The sequence below is a fragment of the Lissotriton helveticus genome, chromosome 1_1 (genome assembly GCF_964261635.1).
Source record: "Lissotriton helveticus chromosome 1_1, aLisHel1.1, whole genome shotgun sequence".
NCBI lineage: Eukaryota > Metazoa > Chordata > Amphibia > Caudata > Salamandridae > Lissotriton > Lissotriton helveticus.
Window position 1 is genome coordinate 1354611619 of NC_136057.1, and position 18625 is coordinate 1354630243.

General features: G+C 47.3%; 1 protein-coding gene across 1 annotated transcript in view; it reads left to right on the plus strand.

Annotated features, from left to right (window-relative positions):
• The window catches only part of SREBF2 (sterol regulatory element binding transcription factor 2), a 251077-nt gene that overhangs the window by 102563 nt on the left and 129889 nt on the right, over window positions 1–18625 (plus strand). Inside the window, exon 13 of the mRNA XM_078683331.1 lies at window positions 15727–15835. Within this exon, the coding sequence (XP_078539457.1) occupies window positions 15727–15835 (109 nt within the window). The remainder of the gene's footprint in view (window positions 1–15726; window positions 15836–18625) is intronic.

The window sequence follows — 18625 nt, forward strand, 5'->3', positions numbered from 1 at the left end:
CTAACCGCAAGGGAAGATAAAATGACGAATGAAGGGGTGGGGGGGCAGAGGAAAATATTGCTGCAAATTAAAGCAGGAACGAGAAGGCACGGTGAACAGGAGGATGGAATATGGGGAGGAAAGAGAAACACAGAGGAAGGGATGAAGGGGAGAGAGCTAGAAAAGAAGGGCTAGAGGGAACATGATGGTAGAAAGGAGCAATGCAGAGGCGAGGGGACTGGATGGATAGAAAGAGGGTGAGAGGCACGGTGAAAGAGGAAGAGTGTGCGGTAGAAAGCAAGAGGGGACTCGAGCGGTAGGTGGAGAGCGATAGATGTGAGGGAAACAGCGTAAGGGCGAGAGGGGAACAGCGATAGAAAGGGAGAAGAGAGTGAAACAGCGGGTAGGGAGGGAGAAGAAACTAATGAGCAGGAGCGCGAGAGGCATGGATAGGCAGAGGGGCAGGGGAAGCGAGCGGAGGCTGGAAAGACAGGGTGGTAAGCCATGTGTGTGTGGCGGCGGGTGACTTTAATAGGGCAGCATGGCACCGAAGTAGACATGGGGCCGCCGTAGATATACGGCTGGTCCGCTGAATTTGTGCGAGCGGCCTTATTACCACACAACACGGAATGCCGTCTGCGCCCTGATCCTGGTATTACTGCAAGCATAAACAATTCCCAACAGGTATCAATAGGAAGACAATTCAACGGGTGTATGCAATATGCATTACAAAAGAAAGAAAAAAGGAGTCACTGTAAATTTGAGAACAAACGGGTATTATTCACCATTTAGAAAGCAAGGCAGGTCTTTTGCAAAATCATACAGTTAAACAGCACTGTATACAGTAAATGGGGTGACAACCCGGTGGCACTTGGTGCAAGTGATATATACATGAATATATACAGTGAATAGTGATGGTGGTGCAAGTGCAGGGGTGAAAACAGCGTGGTCGGCGCGAAGTGACAGTGAAAATAACAGAGTAATGGCTCCAGGGATTTAAGTAATAATCACTTAAAACAAGATTCAATTTCAGGAGTACAAAACACGTAGGGCGCCATAAAATTAGGCTGTGTGGTCGACGGCGTTTCGATCCTCATCAAATCGGGATCATCATCAGGACGGGGTTGTCGGGGAAAACAGTGAAGTCCGCTACTGTAAAAGTCGTGCGGTCGGAGGGGCTGGATACGTGGATCCAGAGCTGAATGAAGGGTAGGGGATGTTTGAGTCGGCGGGGGTGATCTGCTCAGCTCCCGCATTGACTGCTTGAAGCTACACCACGGATTAACCCACGAGAAATACCTCTGATTCATTCAGACGCAGATCACCCCCGCCGACTCAAACATCCCCTACCCTTCATTCAGCTCTGGACCCACGTATCCAGCCCCTCCGACCGCACGACTTTTACAGTAGCGGACTTCACTGTTTTCCCCGACAACCCCGTCCTGATGATGATCCCGATTTGATGAGGATCGAAACGCCGTCGACCACACAGCCTAATTTTATGGCGCCCTACGTGTTTTGTACTCCTGAAATTGAATCTTGTTTTAAGTGATTATTACTTAAATCCCTGGAGCCATTACTCTGTTATTTTCACTGTCACTTCGCGCCGACCACGCTGTTTTCACCCCTGCACTTGCACCACCATCACTATTCACTGTATATATTCATGTATATATCACTTGCACCAAGTGCCACCGGGTTGTCACCCCATTTACTGTATACAGTGCTGTTTAACTGTATGATTTTGCAAAAGACCTGCCTTGCTTTCTAAATGGTGAATAATACCCGTTTGTTCTCAAATTTACAGTGACTCCTTTTTTCTTTCTTTTGTAATGCATATTGCATACACCCGTTGAATTGTCTTCCTATTGATACCTGTTGGGAAATGTTTATGCTTACAGTCTACACCCATCCCAACTTGGTCTATGGGTTCCCTCCTGTTCATCCTATACCTGGTATTACTGCAGCACTAAAAAACAAGTTCCCGCTTCCCGCCGGGCCGCCGCGCTGCCTGCGGCGACCCGGAAGCGGTTGGGCAGCCGGCCAATCGCAGCGCGGCCCCAAGCGCAAGTCCCGCCCCCATCGCGGCGCGAGAGAGAAGCCACTGTCCGAGGAGCCCCGAGGGCTCCTGATCGAGTCCCGGTCCCGAGATGGGGGACCGGGTGAAGAGCGGCCGGGCGCATGAAGAAGGCGTGGCTCTCATGTGGTGAGAGAGCCCCGCAAAGCGCAACCGCCGCCCGAGAGGCACGCCGAGCACCGCCAGAACAGGTGAGTGTGTTGCGGAGGAGGAGGGGTGAGTGGGGGTGGGGTGTGCGCGTGTGTCTGTTGTAGTGTGTCTGTGCGTGCGTGTGTCTGTCTGCGCGTGTGTCTGTTAAAGGGGGGGTGCGTGTGTGTGTGTGTGTATGCAGTGTGTGTATGTGCGCATGCGTGCGGGAGCCTTTCTGTGCATGGGAATAGCAGGGACGGCGACGCGACGTGCGCGCTCACGAGATACAATCGCCAGGAGGACAAGCTCGTCACAGTCTGCTGTCTACATTCCCCGGAATCCCTGGAAAGTGGCGACATAAGTTGTCTCCCTAGACAGCAAAAGCTTCGCTTTTGCTTTCGTCTAGGCGAGACCTAAAAACCTGGCCTAGATACTGAGGACATGAACAACTTTAGACCGGTATCGAACCTTCCTCTTCTATCCAAAACTCTAGAAAGATGTGTTCTCCCACAGCTAACCCAACCCCTGGAGAATATCAAACTACTAGACCCACACCAATCCGGATTCAGAAAGGGTTGCAGCACCGAAACCGCAATCTTAAATGTCTTAGACGATCTTCACATGTCACTCGACCAATGTAGCCTTCTCATTCTCCTTGATTTATCGGCCCCGTTTGACACTGTTGATCACACCCTCCTTGTAGCCTTCTCATTCTCCTTGATTTATCGGCCGCGTTTGACACTGTTGATCACACCCTCCTCCGCTAAGTCCTCCATGAGAGAGCGGGCATTGAAATGACGGTACTAAAATGGTTCTCCTCTTTTCTTCACAACCGCACGCAAAGAATAAAAATCAATAACTTTGAGTCCGACCCCCTTCCCGTCAGCAGAAGAGTTCCACAAGGGTCAGTACTCTCTCCACAACTTTTCAACATCTACATGGAACCCCTCACCACACTTCTAAGGAACTCCAACATCCCCTTCCACCTCTATACGGACAACGCACAACTTTATCTGGAAACCACCTCGATCAAAGACATACACAGATTAAATGTCACGCTCAAAGAGGTCCAACATTGGCTCTCGGTGAACCACCTTAAACTCAACCAAGAGAAAACAGAAGTTCTCCTCATCTCTAATAGAGACGAAAACCCTCAAATCGAAGAATGGCTCTAAGCCATAGAGTCACTCAATGGTGCCCTTGCGCCAAGGGACTCTGTGAAATCCCTAGGTGTTACCCTCGACCCCAAACTGGACATGAATAAACACATCTCAAAAGCCGCCAAAAGTGCGTTCCTAAATCTGAAACTGCTTTACAAAATAAAACCCTTCTTCCCCCCGAAAGATCTTAAACAGGCCACCCAGGCACTGGTGCTCGCCAGAATTGACTATGGAATCGCAGCCCTGACCGGAACAGCAAAATCTCACCTAGGCCCCCTGACCACTACCCTCAACGCCGCAGCAAGAATGGTCACAGGAACTAAGAAATGCAAACACATTTCTCCGGCACTCAAGGAACTTAAGTGGCTCCCTATTGATCAACGAGCCAGCTTCCGTACAGCCTGTCTCACGCACAAAGTCCTACACACAGGTAAACCAGAATATCTGGCCGCCAAACTCAAAAGGGCCGGTCAGTCTAGGAACCTCAGAAGTTCCAACACGCTTCTACTCATCCCACTTAAAATCACGGAAACACAAAACCGCAAATAAATCCTTCGCGGGGAAATGCACCTAAGATCTGGAACTCCATCCCCTACACCTCAGAACGACCACCTCCTTCCCGAAATTCAAGATGCTACTCAAAGCCCTCTTCCTAGAGCGCTCTCGATCGTAGCAAGAAATCCACAAGTGACTTTGGGAAGGGCAACTAACTCCTCTTCCGGAAACCCCTCAGCCTGAAGATCTGTACTGTAACTCTATGCTCTTGAGTTGGTAAATTGGTGATTTCAGTTTTTTTCTTTTTTTTTCCCTCTTGTCTTTGCCAAAATTGCTAATAACTGTACCTGGTGTGAAGCGCTCTGATGCCCTCAGGTCCAGCTAGCGCTATACAAAACTTCAAATAAATATGCAACCTGAAAACACCATATTAGGCTCCCAAACTGCCATTATTGCATGTAAAACCTTTACATTTGACCAAATAAAGGCATACAAGTCACCATATATGATATATGTAAAGAAGAAAACTGCCCTGAGTTTTTTTGAAACCCACAACCTTTATTTGTTAAGGTAAAAACAGGCAGGATCATAGAGGCAGGTTTAGCCTAGTCAAGCTGCATAGAAAACAATTGGAACATTGGCGCCGTGCCTTTAAGACCTCCAGGAACCCTCAGGCTCCCATCATGCACCACAGGTGACAGTTAGGTCAGTTCTTTTTTCCGGCTCCTTCTGTGAGGATCCTGGAGCATTGAGCTCGCCAGTTGGTGATATTTTATCACTTTTTTCTGGTAGAAATATAATTCTTTTGACTTCACTCGACGTCTTTAGTCTCTTTCTGACTAATTCAACAATTTTTTCTGACTTTTGCCTATTTTTTCCAGTCAAAATGCCCGGCTTGTGGTAAAAAGATGGCCAAGTCAGACCCTCATTCGGTCTGTGTTGCTTGTTTGCCTTCATCCCACAAGCCAGACCAATTTTACCACTGCAGCAAGTTTTCCAAGAGAACCCTTAGAGAGAGGGAGAAGATCAAGCTGCATTCCTTACATGAGAGAGGAGAAACAGTGAGTGGGCGAAAAGAGCATCATTCCAGAAAGCCCTTTTCTCATCCTAAAGAGTGCAAAGAAAGAGGTGAAAAAGAAGGCATCGGTCTCCTTCTCCGTCGAGGGACAGATCGTAATCCAAGGTACCTCTGTGCTCATAGTTGGCGTCGAAATCAACCTACCTCACTCAAGACTGCAAATGCGTCCACTTCAAGAGTGCCTAGCACAACAGTGGAACCAGGCTCATGGTCAATTATCAGACCTAGTGTTGGTAGACAGTCGGACTCCTCGCTCTCTGCAATGGTGTTATGGAAACAACAGTGGTCCCATGCTTATGTAATACAACACAACAAATACATATAGACGAAATCGCTTCTATATTTTCAGAAGGACATGTCCAGCCGGACAGAGGTCTTCCAGGTTTACTTAATAAACACAATTCTTCAGAGAATAAATGTCAAGAATACCTTCCACAATGCCCCTGTGTGGTACACAAGCCTGTGCCCAACACTAACGGGGTGAACACAGGTGAAGAAAATAGGAAAGGTTCAAGGCAAAACAAGCGTTTTTCTGTTTTCATATAAATTTGTACAGAAAATATCAAGCTGCACCATTACATAAAATCAAGCAATCGGATTTGTATCGGGTGCATAAGCAAGTCGACGGCGTTTCGGTTTCATCAAGAAATCATAGAAACCATCATCAGGACAATTAAATACTTTGCCTTTACATTAAACCTCAATTTTGCCTATGAGAAGAAAATAAAAATATACTTTAGAAGCAGAATACATACAAGAATAAGTGAAGTGACTCTTTGTGCGCAGTGCACATGCTGATTCGTCAGGGAGTGATAATAATCGTAACCTGGTTGTTGAGGCAGTGACATAAATCACAAGTATATAGCATGTGTTCACAGTTGCTATAATGTGCCTATAGGGCATTAGTGATTACAAAAGAATGTTGACCGCAGTGCCAGTGAACTAAATCGTGGTAATATTGTGTAATTAGCACTCGCCGACAAGTGGGGCTATTTCAGGATAATGGGCGCCCCGCACTGCTTACCGAGGCAGAGCGCGTGTGGGCACAGATAGTAATTACTTTCAAGATGCCCGGACCAGTCACCCTGTAAAACGGAGGACGCATATTAGAGTAGGCCAGTGGTTTGGGACAGCCCGGCGGGCGGGAGGAAACAATAAAAGCAATCTTACCCAGGTGGTAAGATTGCTTTTATTGTTTCCTCCCGCCCGCCGGGCTGTCCCAAACCACTGGCCTACTCTAATATGCGTCCTCCGTTTTACAGGGTGACTGGTCCGGGCATCTTGAAAGTAATTACTATCTGTGCCCACACGCGCTCTGCCTCGGTAAGCAGTGCGGGGCGCCCATTATCCTGAAATAGCCCCACTTGTCGGCGAGTGCTAATTACACAATATTACCACGATTTAGTTCACTGGCACTGCGGTCAACATTCTTTTGTAATCACTAATGCCCTATAGGCACATTATAGCAACTGTGAACGCATGCTATATACTTGTGATTTATGTCACTGCCTCAACAACCAGGTTACGATTATTATCACTCCCTGACGAATCAGCATGTGCACTGCGCACAAAGAGTCACTTCACTTATTCTTGTATGTATTCTGCTTCTAAAGTATATTTTTATTTTCTTCTCATAGGCAAAATTGAGGTTTAATGTAAAGGCAAAGTATTTAATTGTCCTGATGATGGTTTCTATGATTTCTTGATGAAACCGAAACGCCGTCGACTTGCTTATGCACCCGATACAAATCCGATTGCTTGATTTTATGTAATGGTGCAGCTTGATATTTTCTGTACAAATTTATATGAAAACAGAAAAACGCTTGTTTTGCCTTGAACCTTTCCTATTTTCTTCACCTGTGTTCACCCCGTTAGTGTTGGGCACAGGCTTGTGTACCACACAGGGGCATTGTGGAAGGTATTCTTGACATTTATTCTCTGAAGAATTGTGTTTATTAAGTAAACCTGGAAGACCTCTGTCCGGCTGGACATGTCCTTCTGAAAATATAGAAGCGATTTCGTCTATATGTATTTGTTGTGTTGTATTACATAAGCATGGGACCACTGTTGTTTCCATAAAACTGTTCCCCGAGGTCCCTGTTTGACTTGATTGGGGTCCCTTGTTGTTTAAAAGTGAGCTCTGCAATGGTGGAGCACAAAAAACCTTTCAAAGGGCTGACCGTTCCTAAAATCAATTCCCCAAATAATCATAACAGCGGACGTGTCGCTCTCCGGGTGGGGAGCTCACCTACTGCATCACACCATGCAAGGCAGGTGGACACCGCAACAAAAGTTACTCCACATTAACCACTTAGAGTTAGTAGCTGTGTTTCTAGCCCTAAAAGCATTTCAAACTCAAATCAGGCAAAGCTGTCTTAGTCCGCACAGACAATATGACAGCGATGTACTACGTAAACAAACAAGGTGGGACACACTCTCTGCAGCTCTCTCAGTTAGCACAGCAGATATGGAGATGGGCTATACCTCTAAAGATCTTCCTCTTAGCCCAACATGTCCCAAGAGTACAAAACACCATGGCAGATCTACTAAGTCGACAGACACAGCAGATCCACGAGTGGGAACTTCATCCACAAGTTCTTCGACCGTTTTTCCAAACGTGGGAACAACCTCAGATAGACCTCTTCGCCACCCACGAAAATGCAAAATGCCCAAACTTCGCCGCCAGATACCCACACCCATTGTCCAAAGGCAATTCGATATGGATGAACTGGTCAGGACTATTTACGTACGCTTTTCCTCCTCTCCCACTACTTCCATTAGTGGTACGCAAACTACAGCAACATTCCCTAACACTCATTCTAGTTGCTCCAACTTGGGCCAGACAACCGTGGTACGCCACACTGCTGCAACTATCTGTGGTGCCACACCAAAAACTAAGCCTATCTACACGCCTATTAACACAGAACCATGGATAGATCAGACACCCAGACCCAGCTCACCTCAACCTAGCGATCTGACTCCTGAAGTCCTAGAGTTTGGTTACCTTAACCTTCCTCAAGAATGTATGAACGTCATCAAAGAAGCTAGATGTCCCACTACCAGAGCATGTTATGCTGCTAAGTGGAAAAGGTTTGTGAATTACTGTCAAAACAATCACATAAACCCCCTGGATGTGTCTATTCAACACATCATAGGATACCTCCTACACCTTCAAAAGTGTAACTTAGCATACAGGTCTATCAGATTACACTTTGCTGCTATAGCAGCATACTTACAAAATAGACAACATCCATCTCTTTTTAGGTCGAGCGACCTATCTCAATGCGCATGCGCATTGAGCGGGAGCGAGATATATAGGGGCTTATCGAGAGTTTACCTAACTGGCGATTCCACTGGCGATTTGATGCTGTGCCCGTGCGCTTTTAGGTCAATGCGCAAGCGCATTGACCTAAAATGCGCGTGCACATCATCAAATCGCCAGTCAATCACCATCAGCACTCCTCCCACACCTTTGAAGTGAAGCTTAGCTTCACTTCAAAGGCCCCTGCTGCTTCACACCCTCATGCCGCTCTCCCCGCTCCGCCCCTCCCCTGCCTGCCATGTCGCATTTCTCCTCCCCCCTCCCCACAGCAATGCCCTCCGCCGGCCGTACTTTCACTTTGACGGCCGCAGGCCGTCTCTCGTGTTTCTCCTTGTTTCCCTTAGATGCTTACATTGCTGTACGTAAAGTAACTTCGTGGCATGTGTAAGTGTCTCTTTCTTTCCGTGTTTCATTTACACACGAACATAGATTACTTCTGTTCTTATATAGTGGAGAGTCACAATATCTGCATCACCAGATATTTAGGTCCGACATTAAAAAATCGTCTGCCCTTACTTCATCAGCCGTGCTTTCATAGCAGTTTCCATTTCCCACCTTTTCGATATTTCTTTCCTCTGTAGCTTTTCCAACTGTCTCATTGAATCTTTAGCCTCAGCGAGCTGATCACTCCTTCTCCGTGAGGCTTGGTTGCCTGTGTCATCAGGCACCTTCTTTGTGCTGAATACATTTTCAGCGGAAGCCTCCCTTTCTCTCAGCTGATCCATGATTCTTGATGCCACAACACCTCAAGCGTTCTCCGTGTCCCGATCTGCAGGACATTTCTGCTCTCCTCTCTCCCCACTGCCTCCACTAATGCGGCACAGTTTACCGTAATTCTGAGCGCTCTCCGACATCCAGATGATGGCTGCTCAGCTGATCTTTGTGATTTTTTATTGCTAGGGGGGGCTCTGTGACATGTAACACTGTACACTTCTCAAATGCCAGTGACCGTGGTGCCCCTAATCGAGAGAGCATGCCGGATTCCAGTGCCAGCAATTTGAACAACTATACTACAAGGCCTGTCCCATTCATCTGAAATAGGCTCCAGCATTGCATTATTTTTATTATTACTGAGGCTTTTTAAAGCGTGTTCCAGCTCTCCTTCAGCGCCTCCTCTCCGCCTCCTTCCCTGCTGCTATTTTACTCCAGGTTTTCACTCTGCCTTCAATTACAGCTTCGTTTCCTTCTCTTCAGACAGCTTCTCACAGCTTTGATGTTCTCAGTGGGCTGTGTCTCGACAATTAGCTAACTCCAGCTTGTTTCTCTTTCTTCTTCATTCTCTGCCATTTGGCGCTTAACATCCAACCGCCCTACCCTTTTAGCCTATGGCGCCTGCACCCGCCCCTGCCTCCCCTGTGCCGAGTGACTGCTAGAGAATTTCTAAGCTCTGGAATCTCGGCAAAAGCTGGAAACACGCAACAAGCATTAAAGAAATATTTTTTTTAATCTATCTTTTAGTTTGTTTACGATGCCTGGAGACATGCAAGTTAGAAGCTGACTAGTTGACTAATTTTGTTTATTTTCCTGCCATGCATAATCCACATGCCTAGCATGACACACAGCTAGCTGTATGATGGAGAACATTATCATGTATCGGAAATGTATGTTGCTATTCAATGGTTATTCATTAACATTAAATCGGCCAACACATTGGTTAAGACTTTGGTTATGAGTGACTTTTATTGACAAGTGCAGAACAGGAGCTAGTCTCAAGGCTTTATTATTAACTACTGCAATACCTTGTTTGTTCTTGTTTGTATGTTCTTTTTCATCCGTACTTCACCCCTATGCCACTGTTTCCCCTCCATCCTTGTTTTTTTAGGGGACTTGTTTGCATGTTTTGACGTGGCTGCATTTTCGTCACAATAAAATACACTGCACATATTCTTCACAAAAGTTATTTACAATAGTTTAAGCTATTGCTATTATAAATTACAAGAACTTTTATTTAACTATTAATTATTTAAAAAAATTAAAAGCCATTTGTATTTGTTATATGAATACATGTAAGTCACGTACATACAAAACATGTGGCATTACAAATGCTATAGGTGTCTGTTGGACTTGGCCTTTCCCCCCCAAATTTTCTCGCTTTTGCCCCTCCAATTTGAAATGTCTCCCCCATGGGATTAAACCTGTATAGGCCATGAGTGGTGTGAGACACCTTGTTAAAAATGTAATGTCATGTAATGGTGTGAGCACTTGTAAATTTCCCCATTTTAAAAATGCACCTGACTAAAATGTTCTGTGTTTAAAATGGATGCCATGGCCATGGGTTTTGCCACTGTACTGCCATAGGTCAGCAGTCTAGCTATTATTACCCAGCTACCCCTAGCATTTGGAGGGAAAGCCTGGCACCCAGGGTGCTCACCCCCTCCCCTTGAGCCAGTTTAGGCTAGTTATGCCAACATTCTAGAAGGTTCTGGCACTGCCTGGGAGGAGGGTATAAGTAAGGGGGATGTGCCACCAGAGAGTCAGTCAGCGTTGGGACAAGAAAGAGAGGGGACCTGCTACAAGGTGCTACCGCCACATGGGCCTGTGAGCTGGGCCCTGCTCCCCTAAAACCCCCTACTCTACTGTCCCCATGGCCCCTGACAAGGGAGGGCCCCTACCCAGGTCCCGGACACTGTGGGGACCGGGAATTACGCCAGCGCTGCGCTGAAAGAGCACCAGGAAGGGAAGGAGCCGAGTGGATTCCCCCCCCCCCCAGGAGGTGAGGAGTGTGCCCCTGGGACCGGCTGTGGGATTGTCCGCCCCCTTGGGAAGCTGTGGCCCCCTTTGGATGCACGGGGCTGTGAGGAGCCTACTTAGAAGCCCTGGACTGCCTACCTAAGCGCTGTGAATTTCAAGACTGTGGCTGCCCAAGCCCTGTATTCTGAGCGCCTGCTGTGCTCCCCCCTCAGAAGCACTGACCTAAACTGTACTGCCTAGGAAGCGCTATAACTTGGAAGCGCTGGAGAAGGGCTGGAGTTGTGCCCCCGCTGCGTGGCCCGAGTAAGAAGCTGGGGAGTGTAGCCTGAGGGAACTGAGGTGATTACCAAGCGCCCCGGGAGCCTGCCCCGCGTTTTGGCGCGCTTCTGTGGTGAAATAAATAATTAAATACAAGGGAGCCTACCCCTTATTGCAGCCGTAAATCACCGCCGCGGCCCGGCGCCGCCTTGAAGGGACTCCCTTCGTCGTGAATATCGTCACGGCGGCCCCCGGTGCCAGGAGAGGGCCGCCGAAGTGCAGAGAGGGCCGCGATAGGCCCTGAGGCCGTCAGGTTCCCCCATCACATGACGGGGGCCCGGCCGCGTCATCGGCCGCCCCCTCGCCGCGCACCGATTGGCCTGCGCGACCGTGACCCAGAAAGGCCGCGCAGGGATTGGCTGCCGGCCGGACAGCCAGCGGAAGAAGCCGAGCCCAAGCCCCGGGTCCCCGTGAGGTAGGAGGGGGACCCGGGTGAAGCGCTGGTGTGGGGCCCCCGTGGACGAGGGGGAGCCCCGAGGATTGAGCGACCGGAGCGGGAGCCCACCCCGCCGATCTGTGCCCCGGAGAGAGGGCCCGGTTAAAGAGGCGGGGCCGGGGCACACTGTCGGTGCCAGCCCCGTGTGAGGTGGGAGGAAAAGTCAGGCAGGCTTCCCCCCACGTGTGCCGAGACACCGCGTGTGTCCTCCGGGGCCTCTCCGAGGTTGTATTGAAACCCCCGGGCCCCCGCGAGGAGGAGGGGCCCGGGTGACGCCGCAGTTAGGGAGAACCCAGAGTGTTGCAGCCAGAGCCCGGAGGGGAAGGAGGGGGCCTCGAGGCACATTGTCGGTGCCTGGTCCCCTCGGCAGAGGAGACCCCAGAGGACGCCTGCAGAACCTACCGAGCCCCTCAGGAGCCATCGAGGGGAGCCCGGTGAGTAGGGCCTACGTTTAACTAGGTGGGGGATAAAGAGGGCAACGGGGTACATTGCCGGTGCCCGCCCCGGGGACTGTGTTACTTTATCAGGCGGCCCGTCTGGCAGAGGGCACCTGCAACTTGGGCACGAGAAGTATTGAACTGCCCTACATCGCCTGCACCTAACTGTCCTACCAGGCAACAAGGGAGCGAGCCGGTTGCCCTTATTGAGTATTTTGGGGTAGAGAGCCTCATTCCCCCTCATTGCAAATATGAGTTCCTAATGTATGGATGGCCCTGAGGTCCCCAGTTATTAAGGAAGCCTGAGGAAGGAAATGTCTAAGGGAGCCTAGAAGTATAGGGGTGCCAATGGGTGCCTGCTGAAAGTTACCTGCTCATGCCAAGGCTTGATACGCAGAGCCAGGTGATATGCCCAATGTAATGTACATTTTTATCTGTTGCCTGAGGTTCACTTGATTTAGGCCTGCTCCGCCTGATGGCTGATTCCCCTAGTTTATGGTGGAGGAAGCCTTGCTGTTTTCTTACAGGTGTTCCTGGTTCAGAAGTCGTTCCCCTACCTGATTTTAGTACTGGGGGTTCTACCTAATGTTGGTCTACAGGTTGGCCTGACGTGTAATACCAGGCCCCTGAGGGGTCGTGTTGGAGTTATGAGGTTACTGATGCCAATGCATATTAATGCTTCCGCCTAATGTTTGATACCCCTATGCTGATTTATTGCAGGTGTTCCTGTATGTTGGGATTTACTATGATGCCCTGATGTTTTCTTTTACAGAGGTTGGGCTGGAGTTATAGTGCACCGTGTGTACTCATGCTGATGATATTTTGCGTTACAGCCTACCACTAAGGATGAGAGCTTGAGTTGGCCCCGCCATATTGGCCCCAGGCTCAATGTTAATTTAGTCACATTTTTATATTTCAGATGGACTTACAGACTCAGCCCTTACTTCCCATGTAAATAATCCCCCCTTTATACACTTGGCTCTGGCCCCAATTGGCGCCCTGTTGTGACACTACTGTTTTGCATTTTATTTTGCCTTGCAGGTTGGAAACACTACTAAACTACTTATCTTTTTCCAACTCAAACTGGTGTCCTGCCTCTTTTGTGATGTGCCTGGTGTGTCGTCTGTGGGTACTGCGTGAGTGCTTCACATGTCCTCGAAGTTTGGCCTGCCCGCATGGTTCCATGCTACCCCCTTGGAGATTTGGGTAACCCCATTTCTTACAGTGTCACATTTGAAAAAGTATTGGCATTGTAAATGACAAAGCAATTAATTTTGCTATTTTCAAGTCCAACACATAAAAAAAGTTGTCATTTACAAAACCAACGCTCCAACTTTTCTAATGCGAGACCTATTGCATTTCCAATGCTTGTTAGAGTACCAGCTATAAAAGCTTTCATGGAAGGGCTGAAAAGAATAATCCCTCCCAGAACACCACCTTCACCAGTGTGGCACTTATACATCGTTCTCACATGTCTCATGTGGCCTCCCTTTGAATCCTTACACAAATGTGAATTGCAATTCCTAACTTGGAAAGTAACTTTCCTATTAGCCATTAAGTGAACTGCAAGCATTTACCATTCAAGAACCTTTCCTGCAAATGCATCATAACAAAGTGGTTCTTCGTACTAATCCTAAATTCCTTCCAAAAGTAATTTCACCATTCCATCTAAATCAATCTGTGGAGCTGCCTGTATTCTTCTCGCAGCCACAAACAGTCGCTGAAAGAGCTCTATACACTTTAGATGTTAATAGAGCGCTACTTTATTACATAGAAAGAACACAAAGTTTTCGCAAAACAAAACAGCTTTTTGTGTCTTTTTCACCACCACATAAAGGAAATCCCATATCAAAATCTGGGATCGCTAGGTGGATTGTCAAATGCATACAAATCTGTTACCAGAAAGCCAAGCGTACGTTAACAATTCCCCCAAAAGCCCATTCTACAAGAAAGTTAGTTGCTTCTATGGCATTCTTAGGGAACATTCCCTTAGATGACATATGCAAAGCAGCTACATGGTCTACACCGCACACATTCACAAAACACTATTGTGTAGATGTGCAAACTAAGCAACAAGCCACTGTGGGCCAGGCTGTACTAAAAACTCTATTTCAGACAACTGCAACAGATAGGGGTGGTCGCCGCTAAGGTGGGTACTGCTATACAATCTATGCACAGTGTGTAATCTGCAGCTCATATGCCTCAAACGGAAAATGCTACTTACCAGTATGCATCTGTTCTTGGCATGTAGAGCTGCAGAGGTACACACGCCCACCCGCCTCCCCGGCTACCTTTATCTGTTCCAGTATTGTCTTAATTAGATACAAACTACATGGACATCACTACTTCTTGTACAGCTTCATCACTTCCCTAATAGCGGAAAAACAATCTGGGGGTGGAGCCACTGCCCATGCGCAGTATCATCCAAAGGAGGAGTCACCTACTAATAGCGGAAAAACAATCTGGGGGTGGAGCCACTGCCCATGCGCAGTATCATCCAAAGGAGGAGTCACGTATCCCCTGACTTCCAAAGACTTTTCTACAACAAAACAAACTGCAAACATCCGGGCCCAACACTAGGTGGCTATCTATGCACTGTGTGTAACTCTGCAGCTCTACATGCCAAGAACAGATGCATACTGGTAAGTAGCATTTTCCTTAAACAACATGGGTCGTGGATTTTGTTTGTGATTTGTGGAACTTTTTCTACTGTGTATCCTCTGCTTAAATACTTCATACATTGTCTTTGATTTAAACCTGGTTGCTTTGTGTCACGTTTCCAGGGATTAAGCACTCATTCATATTATTTACTTTATTGTGACATCGGATAGTTGCCTTATCCTTTGTCTGTCCACCCCAAATAATAATCTAATTTTTTAACTCAAATCTTCCCTTAAGATTGTAATGTCATCTGTCATCTATACATTTGCGGGGAAGTGGGGGGGATGTGTGTGTGTGTGTGTGTCATAATTAGATCTAGAAAGGCGTCTTTGAAACCTTTATGTAGTTTATTTTTTACCAAAATTTGTATGAATAACACCCCTTTATCTCATAGTGAAGACACCCCTGTGGCATTGTTTATTACAAATGTAAAATGTTAGCTCTGACTCTGTGTGTAATTGGTGAGATTGATCGGAACCTCCATGTGAAATGTCCTGATTGGGGTATTCTCCCCCTCAGCTACACCCAGTGTGCTCAAAATTGTATTGGTTCTTCCAGTGCGGAGTGTTATATTAGATACTTAAATGGTACTGAATGCCCTATTATTGCTAATAGATAAATACCTTGTAAAGTTAGGGGGCTAAGTCAGCCGCGCTTGGATTCGATTTTACAGTCTATAGATTGCATACAGAACTTTGCAGTTGGTTTGCAACATACTGAGTAATCTTACCAAGTTTTTATTATCTTTCTCCCGCCGCTTACATCTTTGCGGTCATCATGCACTAGCCTCTTTTCCAGCTCTTGGCTGTTATAGAAAACCCATTTGCTTTTGTTACCGTAGAGAAAGGTCCAATACGGGCGACTGCATGTGCTGCTTTCAGTGTCTGTTATTGTTAGATCAATCAGTGTAAAATCTCAGTCTCTCTCTTTTTTTATTTTTCAGTGGATCCCATCGCGCAGGTGCACCGGGCCTTCTGCGAAAGTCTGCTGAGGAAGGCCATGTACTCACTAGTCAAACCAGAGGCTGGCCAGGCAATGGATGAAGAAGCCAGGTATGCTAGCAATGCTCTCTGTGTACATGTGTGCTTTCCTCCTCCTGGTATAACCTTTTTAAGGTGGGATGAGTGAAGTGTTTTATCTGGTGTGAGGAAATGGTGTGTTATATGGTGTGGCTGTGCGACCTCACAGGGTAATACACTCAACAACCCCTTTAGGTCCAATAGGTTTTGTCTGTCAAACCCTCAGCTCAACTCTGGGTAGCTGTGGCACTGAGCTGCAAGGCTTACACCAAGGAACTAGTGTAAAGCATTTAAACAGCACTAAAACAATTGAAGAAATTGACACAACACTCAAGAAATCCTTCAACAAGTCATAAATAGAATGTATGTTTATAGTAATTAAGACCTTAGAATGAAAGAAATCCACTGAAGAGTTCCAGAATTTGGATTTTGCAAATAATAATAAATCAAAACATTTTCACTCGACCGTAAACAAGCCTTGGTAAGTTTAATGATTTTGACACTTAGAACATTTTTCAAGGAAAACTTGGGAAAGGGTCAATGTTTTCCGGTAGAAGTTCTTGGGGCGACTAACTCTGGCAGGGGGACCAGAAAGATCCTTAGAAACAGTTACCTCCACAGACGAAACTGTCCTGCAGCAGTTCCAGGTACTTTATCTGCGTTGCGATGGATTCCTATGGAGTGATCCTAATGCAAGGGATGAAGGATGTTGAAGATGCTCTAAGGATGCTGTGGATGCGACACTGTTTTTTTTTTTTATAAACTCTTTATTCACAGCTGCATCATCAGAAACATGACAGTGCAATAAACATCTGCGTTACATCAGCTGGTATTTTCCAATTTTTCTCCCAACCATAACAACCCACTTTGTCAGTTTTATTCCTAAACATGGAACCGTCGGCAATACAGTTAGTCCAATTACGGTTTGCAACACATCTCTTTCACGTGACTGTATTCGCACTCTATAATTTCATGGGTTCAAACAAATGACTAACTCATTTTCCCTCCCCCTTCCTCCCACCCTCTCTGTACATTCCCCTCCCTCCCCGTCTCCTGGTGGTCCGTGCAGTGGATGCGACACTGTTAACAGAGGTCTTCCTGCAGGCAGCTCTCAGTCTACGAAGATGGTGCAGGGGTCCTGGTTGCATAGTTGACGTCCCCCAAGGTTCTCTGCATTGGGGCTGAATCCCAGTCGCTGCTGGACTACCAGTTGCCCGAAGTCACAGGCCAATCCTCTCTGAGCTGATAACTCACCTTCTGTGGGTACCAGCAGCTCTTCGACAGTACTCCCGGGCTCAGTGAACGTATGTACAACTCTGTGTGTTCAGGTCTTGATCCTTGGTGCAGCACGCCAGCAGTAGTAGTGGCTTGACAACTTTGGGCTACACACTTGCCTTAGTTGGGCTTTTTCAGCGGTTGTGCTGCAAACAGGAGGCCGGTCTGCTGGCCCTTTGAGTCTCTTGGCTTTGCTGGGCTCTGACGACGGCTTCTCCTTTGAGCAGGACATGACAGGCACAGTCTTCCTTCGCCAGCCACCAGGCGCAGCAGGTGTAGTCCTCTTCAGCCCAGCCTTTATTTGCTGGGATCTCAGTGCAGCAGGGCCGTTCTCTTTCGGTTCTTCTCCCTGTCGGTAGCGATATGAGATATGGGTGCCCGGGTGGCCCCTTTTATGTTCAGAAAATGTCCTCAGGCAGAATTCGGTTAGTAGCCAATGGACTACCAGGTTTCCTCCCACCTTGTGACCACTTCCTGTGGATAGTGACATCTGGTTATCCCAGGCTGCACCATTCTGTCCACTCCCAAGATGGCGATACCCCTCTCTCGGTGTTCAGACATCCCTAGCCCACCTGTGGGGTGTGGCTTCTTCTGGGATATATGCCCCTGGGGAAACCGGTTCTGCAGCTGATTTTCCCTTTTCTGCTGGGGCACTGTTCAAGATTTAGCACGGCTGAGGGGTCAGCGTGTAATCCTGTACTCACCAATTGGGCTACCAACCCTTTAAACAGTAAAAACTGTGTTTTCACGTGGTAATTTCACATGTAAATTACATGTCCTTCCTGTGTCATATCTTTTTTTTTTTTTATTCTGTTTATTAATAACAGGGCAAAATAAAAGCGGTTACAGATTGAAGCATTAAAAATACTTTTATGTCACATCTCCCATTCTCATAGTCAGATCAACAAGACAGTCAGTACGGTGAATAATCTGCCAGAGTTGTGACTTACACCGATGTACACCGATGTACAGGGAAAGTAGTGGCTTTGCCATTGCTTTCAATGGAAAGGTAGGGCTTGTAGTGCACAACTGCTCTGACAGACTGCAGACAGACGGGGACTTGTTTTACTTGGAGGACCTCCATGGTGACAACCAGTGCTGCGAACTTCAATGGTAGCCCTCTAACTTGCATGCCCTAGGTACCAGGGCAAAATATATACTAGGGACTTACAGGTAACTTAGCCATCTCCAATTAGGTACAGCCAATGCAACATAAACTTTATGGTCAGGGCACTGGTGCTGAGGTCTGATTAACCGCCTCGGTGTATTCTCAGAGTGGAAAAACCAGGAGCATTAGTCGAAAAACTTAGGGGTGACCATACAGAGACCAGCATTTCCTTATAGCTAGTAAGTGTTCTAAATCCACGGTTTGTTTCAGTGTAGGAGTGCCAACTAAATGAGCTGAGTTTACACAATGGCTCATGGACATTGGAGCAGGACAGAAGTTTGCGACGTACTGGCTGTGCCTTACTCTGAACATCATTTTATGCTGTGTGCTTTGCCCTGGATGCTGGTCTGGTGCTTTTTCCATTTCTTGGTTGAGGTCCA